Source organism: Cherax quadricarinatus, chromosome 66, assembly GCF_038502225.1.
Source record: "Cherax quadricarinatus isolate ZL_2023a chromosome 66, ASM3850222v1, whole genome shotgun sequence".
Lineage (NCBI taxonomy): Eukaryota > Metazoa > Arthropoda > Malacostraca > Decapoda > Parastacidae > Cherax > Cherax quadricarinatus.
In genome coordinates, this window is record NC_091357.1 from 11,382,512 (window position 1) to 11,399,112 (window position 16,601).

The 16,601-nt window shown below is 39.1% G+C and overlaps 1 protein-coding gene across 1 annotated transcript in view; it reads left to right on the forward strand.

Annotated features, from left to right (window-relative positions):
- LOC128704070 (uncharacterized) overlaps positions 1-16,601 on the forward strand; it is a 42,771-nt gene that overhangs the window by 12,478 nt on the left and 13,692 nt on the right. The window contains exons 2-3 of the mRNA XM_053799078.2: positions 14,228-14,333; positions 16,310-16,432. Coding sequence (XP_053655053.1) covers positions 14,228-14,333; positions 16,310-16,432 — 229 coding nt within the window. The remainder of the gene's footprint in view (positions 1-14,227; positions 14,334-16,309; positions 16,433-16,601) is intronic.

A 16,601-nucleotide genomic window follows, 5' to 3' on the forward strand; every position in this document is an offset into this window, starting at 1 on the left:
CTACGGTGGCTTCCCGCTCTCTTTTTCTTGATCACTTCCACTCCCATTCTCATGCCACCGCTGTGTACACAGATGGCTCTAAGTCTTCAGACGGCGTCGGATTCGCAGCAGTGTTTCCGGACAGCGTCGTGCAGGGGCATTTACTATCTTCGGCTAGCATTTTTACTGCTGAACTGTACGCCATTCTTGCAGCACTTATTCGTATCGCATCTATGCCTGTGTCATCATTTGTGGTAGTCTCAGACTCCCTTAGTGCTCTACAGGCTATACGAAAATTTGATACATCTCACCCCCTAGTTCTCCATATCCAACTTTGGCTACGCCGTATCTCTACGAAGCATAAAGATATTATTTTTTGTTGGGTCCCTGGTCATGTCGACGTACAGGGCAATGAACAGGCAGACACTGCTGCGCGGTCAGCAGTACATGACCTACCAATTTCCTATAGAGGTGTTCCATTTCTGGACTATTTTGCTACAATAGCTGCCCACCTTCGCGCTTGGTAACAAACTTCATTCTATTAAACCGAGCATAGGTTACTGGCCGTCTTCTTGTCATCAGTGCCATGGTTGGGAGACCACTCTCTCCCGTCTTCGCATTGGCCACACTCATCTTACTCACGGGTATCTCATGGAGAGGCACCCTGTACCTCTCTGTGAGCAGTGTCAAGTTCCAGTATCGATTAGCCACATTCTGTTAGACTGCCCTCTCTATCAACGAGCACGCAGAATTTACCTCCAACGCCGTTTTCGTTCTACTACTCTCTCTTTACCTTCCCTTCTTGCTGATGGACCCTCCTTTAATCCTGACTCTCTCATTGACTTCTTGACAACGACTGATTTACTCCACAAACTCTGATGATGATACCTTACGCACTCCCCTCAGCCCTTTCTAGCTCAGTCTCTTGCTGCCCTTTACCCTTTCACCATCCACTGCTCTTCTGTTATCCGTAACCTATTACTCATCCACCTCGCTTTTGCCACCTGACGCCCTCGCTTCCTTCCTGCCCTGCAGCGCTGTATAGCCCTTGTGGCTTAGCACTTCTTTTTGATTATAATAATAATAATACTGCGCCTGTTCCCTTACGTTCCATTATGCCCGTGAGGGGGCACTTGATCCAAGGAATTTGATCTGGCTTACTATTCCTTGAACTGAATCTGACTACCTCTCATTTCCTCAGGCACTGTGATTTTTCATATTTGTTGACACTCATGACTTTCATTAGTTTCTTTTTTCTTGAAATACCAGACGTATACTGTGAATTTCATATAACCTGTAGTTACCAGCGGTCGCAATATACACAACCAGAAGCAAATATTACTACAGAAAAAGCGTCCTTCCTCCAAAATTTCCACCAGTCAACTATAGTGATAATATAGCATTTATTGTGGTGGAGACGGAAAAAAAATAGAAAAGCTAGATACAGCGATTGATAAACAAGGGTCGAGGTCGACCGTTCGTCATTGTAGGAGCTGCCAGAAATCACCGGTTTCTTCAACACGCAAGTTATACTTTTGTATCAATCAAATCACATATTACTCGGGTATATAATTTCCAGTAGATCCTTCATGTGTTAGCCCAAATCACCGACCAGTGTGTTTTAAATAAGCGACCCACTGATCAGATCAGATCGACTGGTCCGAACCCTTGACTGGTTTCAAACGGTTTCATTGGACAATAAAGCAGACTGTAAACGGATGGGGTTGTAGGTGCCCTTATAAACACAAACATTAAATATATATCAGGAACGTGCACGGTAAGCTGTCCAATATACAAAAACAGTTAGAAACAGAAATACAAATAGCTAGAGCTTCATTTAAGGAGGTTATTAATAGAATATTCAAGAGGTTGCTAGTAGAATTGCAGTAAATCAACCATTCAAATCATTATGAAGCTGTGTGTAGTCTGTGGTCAGTCAAACAAACGGGCTTCCACATGGATAAATTGTCATTTTTGTGGAAATTGGTGTCACGCCCCTTGTGCAGATATCCAAGAACTAGCTACAAGCAGTGTTAAAACAGGGAAATGTTTTTGGGTATGCCCAAATGAGATAAATCTGTGGACTAAAATCACAAGGGTATTAAAAGAGGACAACATCAAAGCTGCTTTCATAGATAACCTGGAAGCTTTCTACAACAGATAGGAACATAAAAAGTCTGTGCTGAATGGTACTGCCCTTGATACTGGCCATGTAGTCAGAAACTGTAAGGCTGGAGATGAAGTCCTGGTAGTCAGTAAATGTGGGGCTGATAGTGCTGTCCTGGGAGACAGTAATGGTGAAGCTGGAGGTGCTGTCCTGGGAGACAGTAATGGTGAAGCTGGAGATGCTGTCCTGGGAGACAGAAATGGTGAAGCTGGAGATTTTGTCCAGGTAGTCGGGAACTATACGCAGGAAGGAATACATATAATTGACCTCATAGGGGACAGGAGCCATAGTAGGGAAATAAGTGTAGTCAAAGATAAGATAAAACTAATATTGCAAACTAGAAATACTGCAGGAAATAGCAAACAAGAGGACTCCACTAGCAATAGTGAGGATATATTACCAAAAACAACTGGTGGGAGCTCCATTGTTGGTGCTAGGGAGGATAGAAGTAAGACAGGGAAACATGCACCAACAGGGAATACAGTCACAGAAACCCAAGGCAAACGGAAACCAAGCCTGTGCACATGCTATGCACTTGGTATCTGCTGGCATGGGAAATCTGGAAAAACAGATGGGACGTGCAACTATGACCACCCTAGAAAATGCCATGCCCATATGACAACAGGAAAATGCAAACTCCCTTCCTGTAAGCTTTTTCACCCTGAACTGTGTACCTCTTCAGTACAGGAAAGACTGTGCTATAACTTAAATTGCCAGGCATACCATCTAAAGGGGACAAAAAGATACAAAACATCCAGGCCATGGGAAAACCTGGGTAGCCACAGCCACTCAAGAGGGAGAGGTTTTTTAGTGCCAGGAAGGAAAAAAAACTGGCAGGAAATGGCAGAAATCGTACACCAAATCCAGTCATTCCTGGAGTGGAACCACAGTCGATGGCCTCCACTCCAAACCAACAGATACAGATACTAATACCGGAAAAAAAATCCCCCCCCAGTACCAACAATACCACCAGTCCGATAACATTCTTCTTTGCAAATATACAGGGTCTAAAGCCAGCAACAAACAACAAAATACCTTTCATCCGTGGACTGCTTGCAGAGGCAAAGGCAATGTTCGCGGCTTTCACTGAGACCCACATAAAGGATCACTTGGACAACGAAATATGGATCCCAGGTTACAACCTATACAGATGTGACAGAGTGAACAGGCAAAAGGGGGGGGGGGGGGGGTTGGCCTGTACATTGCAGAGTCACTTGTTTGCACAGAACTGCTTAATGCCTCAAATGATGTAGTGGAAGTTTTAGCAGTAAAGGTCGAGAACCAAAACCTAGTCATTGTGGTAGTCTACAAGCCTCCGGATGCAACATCCCAGCAATTCCAGGAACAGCTGTTAAAAATTGACCACTGTCTGGAAAATCTTCCAGCTCCTGCACCCAACATCTTGCTCCTGTGGGATTTCAACTTAAGGCACCTAAAATGGAGGAATATAGCAAATAATATTGTTGCAGTAATAACACCAGGAGGCAGCTCTGATGAAAACTCACACTCACACGAGCTTTTAAATCTCTGCACAAAATTCAATTTAAACCAGCAAATAATAGAACCTACTAGACTGGAGAATACACTAGACCTCATCTTCACTAACAATGATGATCTGATAAGAAATGTCACCATATCAAAAACAATATACTCAGATCACAACATAATTGAGGTTCAGACATGTATGCGTGGAGCCCCAGACCGACATAATGAGACTAGTCACGAGGGAGCATTTACCAAATTCAACTTCAATAACAAAAACATAAAGTGGGACCAAGTAAACCAATTCCTAACCGATATAAGTTGGGAAGATATACTAAGCAACACAGACCCCAACTTATGCCTAGAACAGATTAACTCGGTGGCACTCGATGTTTGCACAAGGCTTATTCCTCAAAGAAAAAGGAGGAGTAGATGTAAAATAGAAAGAGACAGGCGCTCCCTTTACAGGCGACGGAAAAGAATAACAGAGCGGCTAAAAGAGGTCAATATATCTGAAATGCGTAGGGAGACACTGGTCAGAGAAATAGCAAGCATCGAACTTAAGCTAAAAGAATCCTTTAGGAGTCAGGAATCGCGGGAAGAACTAAAAGCCATAAATGAAATCGAAAGAAACCCAAAGTATTTCTTCTATGCCAAATCAAAATCGAGAAAAACGTCCAGTATTGGGCCCCTACTTAAACAAGATGGGTCCTAAACAGATGACAGCAAGGAAATGAGTGAGCTACTCAAGTCCCAGTATGACTCAGTTTTTAGCAAGCCGCTAACCAGACAGAGTCGAAGATCAAAATGAATTTTTTATGAGAGAGCCACAAAATTTGATTAACACAAGCCTATGCGATGTTATCCTGACGCCAAATGACTTTGAACAGGCGATAAATGACATGCCCATGCACTCTGCCCCAGGGCCAGACTCATGGAACTCTGTGTTCATCAAGAACTGCAAGAAGCCCCTATCACGAGCCTTTTCCATCCTATGGAGAGGGAGCATGGACACGGGGGTCGTCCCACAGATACTAAAAACAACAGACATAGCCCCACTCCACAAAGGGGGCAGTAAAGCAACAGCAAAGAACTACAGACCAATAGCACTAACATCCCATATCATAAAAATCTTTGAAAGGGTCCTAAGAAGCAAGATCACCACCCATCTAGAAACCCATCAGTTACACAACCCAGGGCAACATGGGTTTAGAACAGGTCGCTCCTGTCTGTCTCAACTATTGGATCACTACGACAAGGTCCTAAATGCACTAGAAGACAAAAAGAATGCAGATGTAATATATACAGACTTTGCAAAAGCCTTCGACAAGTGTGACCATGGCGTAATAGCGCACAAAATGCGTGCTAAAATAATAACAGGAAAAGTCGGTCGATGGATCTATAATTTCCTCACTAACAGAACACAGAGTAGTAGTCAACAGAGTAAAGTCCGAGGCAGCTACGGTGAAAAGCTCTGTTCCACAAGGCACAGTACTAGCTCCCATCTTGTTCCTCATCCTCATATCCGACATAGACAAGGATGTCAGCCACAGCACCGTGTCTTCCTTTGCAGATGACGCCCGAATCTGCATGACAGTGTCTTCCATTGCAGACACTGCAAGGCTCCAGGCGGACATCAACCAAATCTTTCAGTGGGCTGCAGAAAACAATATGAAGTTCAACGATGAGAAATTTCAATTACTCAGATATGGTAAACATGAGGAAATTAAATCTTCATCAGAGTACAAAACAAATTCTGGCCACAAAATAGAGCGAAACACCAACGTCAAAGACCTGGGAGTGATCATGTCGGAGGATCTCGCCTTCAAGGACCATAACACTGTATCAATCGCATCTGCTAGAAAAATGACAGGATGGATAATGAGAACCTTCAAAACTAGGGAGGCCAAGCCCATGATGACACTCTTCAGGTCACTTGTTCTATCTAGGCTGGAATATTGCTGCACACTAACAGCACCTTTCAAGGCAGGTGAAATTGCCGACCTAGAAAATGTACAGAGAACTTTCACGGTGCGCATAACGGAGATAAAACACCTCAATTACTGGGAGCGCTTGAGGTTCCTAAACCTGTATTCCCTGGAACGCAGGAGGGAGAGATACATGATTATATACGCCTGGAAAATCCTAGAGGGACTAGTACCGAACTTGCACACGAAAATCACTCACTACGAAAGCAAAAGACTTGGCAGACGATGCACCAACCCCCCAATGAAAAGCAGGGGTGTCACTAGCACGTTAAGAGACCATACAATAAGTGTCAGGGGCCCGAGACTGTTCAACTGCCTCCCAGCACACATAAGGGGGATTACCAACAGACCCCTGGCAGTCTTCAAGCTGGCACTGGACAAGCACCTAAAGTCAGTTCCTGATCAGCCGGGCTGTGGCTCGTATGTTGGTTTGTGTGCTGCCAGCAGCAACAGCCTGGTTGATCAGGCTCTGATCCACCAGGAGGCCTGGTCACAGACCGGGCCGCGGGGGCGTTGACCCCCGGAACTCTCTCCAGGTAAACTCCAGGTAAACAGCTGTGTGGAAAATTACATTTATCTGAATGTATCATTATGTACATAACAGTAAATATACACAGATAATTATTATTTATCAGTTAGACAAGTAGGAATTTGGGACACGGTCGCAAAAAATGTCCCCCTTCGATACCTACCACTGTCATATCCACAAGTTGCTCTGGACCAATTAATTATAAATGAAATATACATCACCAGGAATGCTGGTAAATATATAAATTTGTGGACTGTATATTAAAAATAATAAATGATTATATGTACACATATACATAACAGAAGGAGAATATCTTAAAAATCACTCGCCAATTTAATTGGAGATTAAGTTGTATCATACTCAGAAAACCTCACTGTCTATACATGAAAATAACAACTGGCCAGAGTTATAACATAACAGACTTATCTGAGTTTCCTGGAGTTGTCCTGTCCTGTCGCCTGATATCTCAAGTTATGCAGGAATGCACATCCAACAATTTGAGAGGTGTCAGCCCAATTTTAACCTCTAGAGCACGAAAATTCCTTCCCATTACACTAATGTTGTATCTAATTCAAATTAACAATGGCGACTCTTTCTGCTCAGATGCAGGTCCAGTTTCCCATTTTCCATAATATAATTCTTTTAAATACTACAGTATGGCCATCTATTTACATATAACTACTGTATTTCTGGAAAATATATACAGTATTTTCCACACTGCGGCCGGGCAGAGTTTGTTGCTAAATGACTCAAATTGCTCATTTGGCAATGGTGGAGGACCTGGGTACATATAGGATCTGGCATCCACACGGCGACATATTACACAAGATTTAATCGCCCTTTTTACACTTTGCCGTCCTTGTGGAATCCAGAAAGTTTCCCTAATACAATTTAAGGTATCTTGTACCCCACCATTCATTACATTTTTATGGGCATTTAGCACAATTAAATTTGTTAGATGATGAGTTTTGGGCAGTAAGATAGGGTGTTTAGCATAATCACCCAATTCAGCATTTTGTAACCTACCTCTGCACCTAATTACATTGTTCTCTAAATACAGTCCCAATTTCTCTATTATGGAACCTTTCACAATTTTTCTTTCCATCATCAATTTAATCTCATTTCCATAGATTTCCTCCGGTACCCTCTTTATCCAATATTCAAGAGGATGTGAAAACTTAAATGAAATATTCATCTTGTTAAGAAATTTAAACACCAACTTTGATTAGTTTGGGTAAAGAAGAATACCTGTTTATATCAATGGCTAAGGGAGGACAAACTATTGGAGCAGTGGTCACAGTAATTTCGACAGGAGCAATATACGCCTTTTGTACAGGCCAATTAGCTTTATTTACCAACTAGCTTGGTCCTTTAAACCATGATACAGCATTTACAAATTTAGCATAAGGTAAACCTTGAGACAAGAAATCAGCTGGATTCTCCTCACCAGGTATATGATTAAATGTTAACATATGCTGACCCAAACTATTATACTTCTCTTGCATCTGATTAATTTCAGCGACTCTGTTTTGTACGTACACAATTTTATTGTTTCCATTACAAATCCATTGTAAGGATACCTCATTATCAGACCAAATTACAGTGTCGCTAATATTGATCTCATGCAACTTATTTCTTATATAATTAGCTAATTTGACACCTACATAAATGGCTGTTATTTCCAACAGGCAAAGTACGTGATTTAATTGGAGACACTTTAGCCTTAGACATAACAAGAGAAATAACACTATTACATTGAAGGTAAGCAACTGCTCCATATGCCAATTTTGAAGCATCACAAAAAAATGTGGAGTACATTTTTCCCATTTGGATTGGCCACCTGGCGTGGGAACTCCAACATTGGAATTTTCTCATAATCACCAATTAATTCATCCCACCTGTTAATGAATTCCTCAGGTAGAATTTCATCCCAAGCACATTTAAGTTTCCATGCTTCCTGAATTAATAATTTCCCTCTTATAGTAAGGGGTGACACTAAACCTAGTGGATCAAAACATTTGGAAACTTCAGCAAGCAAAACTCTCTTAGTTAATTTATTGGGCATACTGTAATTATTAGGTTTTAACATTAACAAATCTCTCTCAGTATCCCAAGTTAAACCCAATACATTACTACATTTTGGCACTTCATCTCCACGGTAATCTTTACCTATTTTGTCCTTTAATTTGGACGAATTACTATTCCATTCCCTCAGAGGCATATTTGCACTTTGCATTATTTCATTAGCCTCTCCATAAGTCATTAACAGTTCCTCTTCAGTTGATGTCACACCCAGGAAATTGTCCACATAAAATTGTTTGCTCATTACTTTACTCAATGGACTTCCCATACATTTAAGGTGTGCATTTATCGTCGCTTGAAGTAGGAACGGACTGGATGTAGCACCAAATAATACGCTCCTAAAGCGAAAGGTTTTCAGAGGGCTAAGCGAGTCACTAGGATTCTCAGGCCATAAGAAGCAGGTACAATTCCGGTCAGCCTCTTGTAAACCCACTCTTAGGAAAGCTTTACTTATGTAAGCCGTAAAGGCATAATTCTTCACCCTGAAATTTAATAAGATATCTCCTATTTTTTCCGTCTTTCAACTAGGTACATTTTTGTTACTTCTGGCACTACAATTAAACAATCCTCAAAGGAGTGGTCTTAGAATCCTTCTTCACTCCGTGATGTGGCAAATAGTGACCATAAATTTTGGCTTGCTCAGGAGGTACCTCTTCTATAAATTTATTAATTAACTGCTCAGCAATTATATCATTATAGCAGTTAACAATTCTGGTGTCTTACTCAGTTCGCAGAGCTGAGCCTTTAATTGTCCATATGCCATTCTGTAATTAGTGGGCAATTCTGGATGGTTCAGTCTCCACGGAAGTCGTACCCAGTATTGTCCAGATTCAAATTTTACATCTCTCAGGTATTGCTCCTGAGTTAAAGAATTGTCTGGACTTTGTTCATTTACATTTATTCCAATGCTGTCTAATTCCCACAATTTATGCACTGGCTCAACACCATCCTCTATGGAAGAATTATACTGGGGTACGATTTCATGAGTAAGACACACAGTTATGGTATTTGTAGTTTCCTCTAGTCATGAATTATTATTACGAGGAATCCTACCATACATTACCTGGCCTCCTGCAGTCTTCAAAAGGGTGACACCACATTTCTTTACCATACCCTTTACAAAGGAGGCATAATAGTCACTACCTATCAAAATATTTATTGGGCCTACAGAATCATCACTTACACCAGAAGGTGCTAAATTTACATTATGTGAAAGTCTTTCTGTAGCTTTACTAAGCCCTACTGTAGACATTTTCTCTGGAAGTCTATCTACAATTACTGCATTAACACGTTTTTTCTCATTGCCCAACCTGACAGTTACATAAACAGTGTCATACAATTGAGCCCTTTTATCCGAGAGAAAACCAGATAATTTTAAAGTTGTGGGATCTCCCATCTGTACTTTCATACCATCAAGACATTTACGTTTTATGAAAGTACGCTGGGATCCCTGGTCCAATAATGCATTTACATTTTTTGATTTATGCCTTTTATCATCAATTTTTACCTGTAACACAGGTAAGGCTACTTCAGCAAAACCATCATTATTAACATTAGCAGCAATTTTTACATTAGCCACTGTTGTCAGGATTGTCAACATTATCATTATTATCAACATTATCATATAGACCTTTACACATGACTATATGGTGTCTTCCCTTGTGACATTGATAACAGAAGTTTAATTTGGCATAACAATCCTTTACATTGTGATTACCCAAACACCTGATGCATCTGTCAAGTTCCTCCAATCTTTCAACTTTATCATTCCATGAATTGTATGCATTGCAATTCTTAGAAAAATGAATACCCTTGCAGAAGAGACGATCTATCTTTTCTTTGACTGGTTTCTTATTAACTGGGCTACTCTTAGGAGGGTACTTATTCTTCTTACCTTGTGGAGAATCATTATTTCTGATTCCTGCTAATTGATATGCATGTATGCAACTCTTTTTAGGAAATGAATTTTGATTATTAACATTGGGATAATTTCTCCCTTTGTGAAACTTGACAGATACCTCAGAGTTATTGTGTGTTGCATCTTTAAAATGAGTTAGTTGGCTGGTCTGCAACTGCACAATTAATTCTTGTAGACCTAGTCTTATTTCCTCCAGACCAAAATAACCCTTGTGATACTTGTTCGAAAACCATTCAAGTGTTTTACAGCTGAATTTATTCTGTACTTTGGCACTCAATAACCAGTCTGATTCCTTCAGATTATATTTATTACTTCAAGTTTTGAGAGTGCTCTCCAGTTTAACTCTAAACTGCTGTAAACCTTTGTAAGTGTGATCTGGAGATTTTAAATTAACAATGATATTCACTAGATCCAACCTACTTTGTTCTATATTACCAAAAGTGACCTTCAACAAGTCAACTGCTTCTTTGTAAGAATCATCTACATTGGGAAAGGCTTGTATGAGTATGTGAGCATCTCCTCTTACCTGTCCTTTTAGGTAAAATAATTTAGTTACACAGGCTAGGTCACTTCTGTCATGCACAGCTGCTTTAAAAATTGACCAAAATTCCTCCTAATTTTCTCCAGGATTAAATACAGGTAAACATTGCTCTGGGAGTTTTGGCAAAGACATATTATTTGTTGGAGCAGACTGATTAACTGCCTGGTTTACACATTTTAATTTATTCAAGGCCTGGCTTTTACAAGAAAGAATCTTTTCCTCTAATTCACAATACTGATTTATCATAAGATCTACTTCAGTCTCATCTACACAGTTTACTAATAAATCTCCTTCATATTTGTTGTAATATAATTTGTATGAATCATATCTATTCCCTAAAGCATCTAAATAAAATTTTAAATCATCAGTATTTACAGTTTCTTGATTCATTAATTCCAAGCACTTATTATATGCCTTGGTTACATGATCTTTTCTAGCCTGTAGTGATGCTTTCTTTACTCTGTATTCCATATGTTTGTCTTCTATATTAATTTCCTCATTTTCAGCCATGATGCAATGTATTAAATTCAACTTTATTAATAACACTGATTACAACTTACAACACTGGTACAACTTACCTTTGAATAAATCCTAGCTACTTGAGCTTAGCAATTACATGTAAGAAAATTATATAAATTTTAAATGTACATTAATACAAACCTTTAGCCAGCCTTGGCTTATCAAAATTATTATTATACAAATTAACATAAATCCTTGCCAGAATTTGGCATAGCAAAATTAATATTACTAACATTAATATTAGTTACACTTGGCTTATCAATTACACATACACTGATATAAATCTTGGCCAGAATTATCAAATTAATATTATACAAATACATTAATATAAATCCTAGCCACTTTGGCTTTGCAAAATTAATATACACATTAATATAATTAACTACACTTGGCTTATCAATTACACATACACTTATACACATTAATATAATCTTTAGCCACACTTGACTCATCCAAATTAATATTGTAATAATTATAATCCACTACACATTAAGTAAATTTGTGAACTTAACATCTACCTCCTGTCATTTCACATATAATTATTAAGTAATTAACTAATTAATGACTTCACTAATTACCTCCGGTTCAAGAACGACCAACGGGCAAATTAAATGTGGAAAATTACATTTATCTGAATGTATCATTATGTACATAACAGTAAATATACACAGATAATTATTATTTATCAGTTAGACAAGTAGGAATTTGGGACACCTAGGTCGCAAAAAATGTCCCCTTTGATACCTACCACTGTCATATCCACAAGTTGCTCTGGACCTATTAATTATAAATGAAATATACATCACCAGGAATGCTGGTAAATACATAAATTTGTGGACTGTATATTAAAAATAATAAATTACAGTATTATATATACACATGTACATAACAGAAGGAGAATATCTTAAAAATCACTCACCAATTTAACTGGAGATTAAGTTATATCATACTCAGAAAACCTCACTGTCTATACATGAAAATAACAACTGGCCAGAGTTATAACATAACAGACTTATCTGAGGTTCCTGGAGTTGTCCTGACCTGTCGCCTGATATCTCAAGTTATGCAGGAATGTACATCCAACAATTTCGCCTCCTATTTGAGAGGTGTCAGCCCAATTTTAACCTCTAGAGCACGAAAATTCCTTCCCATTACACTAACGTTGTATCCAATTCAAATTAACAATGGTGACTCTTTCTGTGCAGACGCAGGTCCAGTTTCCCATTTTCCATAATATAATTCTTTTAAATACAGTATGGCCATCTATTTACATATAACTACTGTATTTCTGGAAAATATATACAGTATTTTCCACAAGCTGCATTGCCAGCTCATATTTCTTTTGTAGTTAAAATGTTCCTTGTAAACAACAAGGGTATGTATTTCTAGTCTAGTGGTTGAAAAAATAACATTTTAATATAGATGATGGTGAAGCTTCCTCTGAATACCTTACGCAGCGCTTGTGCTCGGTCTTAGTGTTGGGTTATCTACCGAATAGTCCAGTGTATGAAAGCAAGCAGTCTTTACGGGAGTGTGCATATTGTATTCCTTATTTTTTATTGGTTTCTTATACGTATATATTTGGAAGTTTATTAATGGTCTGGTTAGGATAATTTAACATTGTTTTGTGTAAGGGATATCTTTTCGTTGTAAGGTACAGTATTAAAGTTTATGGAGTAATAGTCCTGATCTTGCTACCACCTGCAGCTCATAAGACTGCCATCCCCACGAGCTCCATTGGGGCAGGGCAGATGGCAGACCAGAGGCCTAGCTTCTCCCTACGAGCCCTGTGAGGGCGGGGACTGTGGCTAGGCCTGGGGACACTTGGTCCCAAAGATGAGGGGGTACTTGTACCTCCTCCCATGGGAGACTTAGGTCTCGAGACACTTCCCAGATAGGGAGCCAAGGCCGGGTCACCACTCATGGAAAAGACCCAGGCCGGGAGAGTACCGGCGAATAAAAAAAAAAAAAGTTCTCTGACTTCACTTTTAGTATACACATGGAAAAATAACTCCATAAAAAGTGTCCAAGATGAATTTATGATGAAAGTATAAAGTCATGGGCTTTAACTCTGGTTTCTCACTGTATACTGGCAATTGGAGGGCCTTCATTCAGACAATACTAGTACAAAAGTTTTATTATTTTGATAACCCCGTAAAGGCCGCACTTGTAATTGTGCTGCATTTCGTAATGTTAACTGGTAAGAATGATGCATATCGCAGGTCAAAAAAGTCTTAATTCTTCACTTTTAAAAATGTTAAACTACTTTTTGAAAACTTTTGCAGACCATGCGGTTGTTCATTCATTCATTCATTAGAGGTTTGCCGGTACTTCCGGCCCGGGTCTTCTCCACATGGTGACCCGGCTGTGGTCCCCGGTTGGGGGTGTCGTTCATCTTCTTTCTTCTGTCGTCTTTCTTGGGCCCTCCGGCTGGAGGGTAACCTCTTCTCTCTTGCGGCGACTCCCTGGACGGGAGTGTCATGTCGCTTCTCATCTTCATCAGCAGGCGTCCACTTGGGCTTCATTGGCAGGCATCGCCAGGGTTAAGGGTCTTCGGCACTTGTCGCCCCGTCAAGTTGTTGGTAGTGTGGCATGGGTTCTAGACGAGTTCAGACTATGCGGTTGTTATTGATGGAACATAAGGCCAGTTGGTATTTTTTTGGAACGTAAGGTCAGAAGCTACTGATGAGATGTAAAGTATAGGTTGTTCCATTGTGACTTATGTTTCCCAGCTATTTTTTTTTTTATTAATTCTTACATAACCTATATATTAGAACTGACCCAAAATACCTTAAAAATATTCAAATAAATGCTATGAGCATAGAGATCCAGGATGCACACCCATTTTCCCATTGTGACACAGTATAGTTTCATATCTTCTCTGCGAGTTAATGGAATGCATCCATCACAGATGTAGAAGGGATACATAATAATGAAAGTGGAGTGTGTACAGTGTATAAATGTTACCATATCATTTAATGCACAGTATTATAGTTGATAACTTAAGGTTTACTGTTCTCAGTATGGTGGAGCATGGGGGACGAGGATTCGAGTAGTGCTGACTGTCTTACTAGTTGCAACAGTCATCTACACAGTGGTCCTTAATGCACTTGCCGGCCCTGGCTTTTGTAAGTATTCAACAAAGTAACAGAAAATGTGTTTTTATTCGTTCGTTATGGATGGAAGATGATGGGGTCTATATTATTATTATTTATTTATTTTTACTTGTTACTATGTTTTATTTAAAAACGTACAACTCTGGGATTGCAAAGTTTTGTGTTCTGAAGAATTATGTGAAGTATTTTGGGCAGATTCCAACAGTACCTAATGCTAGTACTGGAATTTAGATAAGGATTATTATGGTTTGGCCTTTTATGTTGTGTGATAATTCAAAAAGAATATTTTCTGATCTGTGGTTAAGATAACAATAGCCGGTTTTTATTAAAAGTGGTTTGAATTAGTGTTTGGTTTAGGTTACAAATGGAGAGGTAGCGACTAATTAAACTTGCAGTTTTAGATAGATTGACATAGAATGTGTTTATGAACATTGCACAAAGTATTATAGCATTCAAAATATTTTTTTAAGCTATTAGTTGATAAATTTAGGTACATTTCCATTGCTTGGCTATGGTGAAATATACCCGGAATGCAGGACCTCTAAGAGAAATTTTACAAGGCGGAACAATACTGCTTTGGGAACCCCCTGGGGGAAGGGGGGGAAGGCTGAGGCTTCTCTCAAAATTGAGAATTTGAAGTCCAGTGAAACAGTTGGTAAACTTTTGTAAATGGTTTAGGAATTTTAACTTCTTAATCACTGCTTCAGCTTTTTTTTTTCCATGTCATGGTTTTCATAATTACCAGGGTAATAGGGGTCATAGACTTCTTAAATAATGCAGATAAACAATATGAAGTTCAGTGAAGAGAAATTTCCATTACTCTGATATGGAAAATGTGAGGATGTTAAAACTATATCAAGGTATAAAACAAATTCCAACCACACAATAGAGTGAAAAACTAATGTAAAGGGCCTAGGAGTGATAATATCAGATGATCTCACTTTCAAAAATCACAACAATGTATCTATCACATTGCTAGAAAAATGACAGGATGGATAATGAGAACCTTCAAAACTAGGGATGCCAAGCCCATGATGACACTTCAGATCGCTTGTTCTATCTAGGCTGGCATATTTCTGGCCACTAACAGTGCCTTTCAAGGCAGGTGAAATTGCTGACCTAGAAAGTGTACAGAGAACCTTCCTGGCACACATAAGTACGAAAAGTCACCTAAATTACTGGAAATGGTTGAAGTTCCTCGACTTGTATTGCCTGGAATACAGGCAAGAGAGGTACGTGATTATATACACTTGGAAAAATCCTAGAAGGATTATTACCAAATTTGCACATGAAAATCCCTCCCTACGAAAGCAAAAGACTCTGCAGGTGATGTACAAGCCCCCGCAGTGAAAAGCAGGGGTTCCACTGGCACGATAAGAGACAACACAATAAGTGTCAGGGGCCCAAGATTGTTCAACTGTCTCCCAGCATACATGGGGATTACCAATAGACCCCTGGCTGTCTTCAAGAGGGCTCTGGATAGGCACCTAAAGTCCGTACCTGATCATCTGGGCTGTGGTTCGTACGTTGGTTTACGTACTGCCAAGAGTAACGGCCTGGTTGATCAGGCTCCAAATCCACCATGAGGCCTGGTCACAAACTGGGCCGTGGGGACGTTGAGCCTTAAAACCCTCTCCAGGTACACTCCAGGTATGTTTACTTTTATTCTGTTTAATGTTTTTATTTTTGTATTCTTGTCTTGAAAGTGTTAAGTATCTATACTTGTAAAAAAATTTTGTCAGAGGCACAGAAAGCCTTCATAAGTACCTTGTGAATCTTGTTCCACTTTTACAAAATAGTATTTAACAATCAAGAATATACTCAAACTATATGTAGTACTGTATAAATTTTTTAGATAATTTCTTTAATTCTTTAAAATTTAAACTACACATCATATTTGCATAATGTATGTGCAGTATGCAGTACTGTATCAGAATAAAAATAAATATGGTAATTTATCATGAATTGCAAATTATTTTTCTCAACAGTTCCCTTCAAACACTCAACTGGTTATGTCTCAGACAAGCTCTTCATCTGCATCACACCAGCTGGATATACTTTCAGTATTTGGGCTGCCATTTATGTGTCTCTGATCCTGATAGCCATATATGGTAAAATAATGAACTGTACACTTTTTTGTTTCTGTTGGCCACAGTTTTAATTTTTTTTTATTTGGTTCTTAACAATATGGGCATACTGTATATTCTGAATTATTATTATTATTTATTATTATTAATACTCAAGTATAAGGTGAGGTTTTAAGCCAAAGGTAGGGAGAAG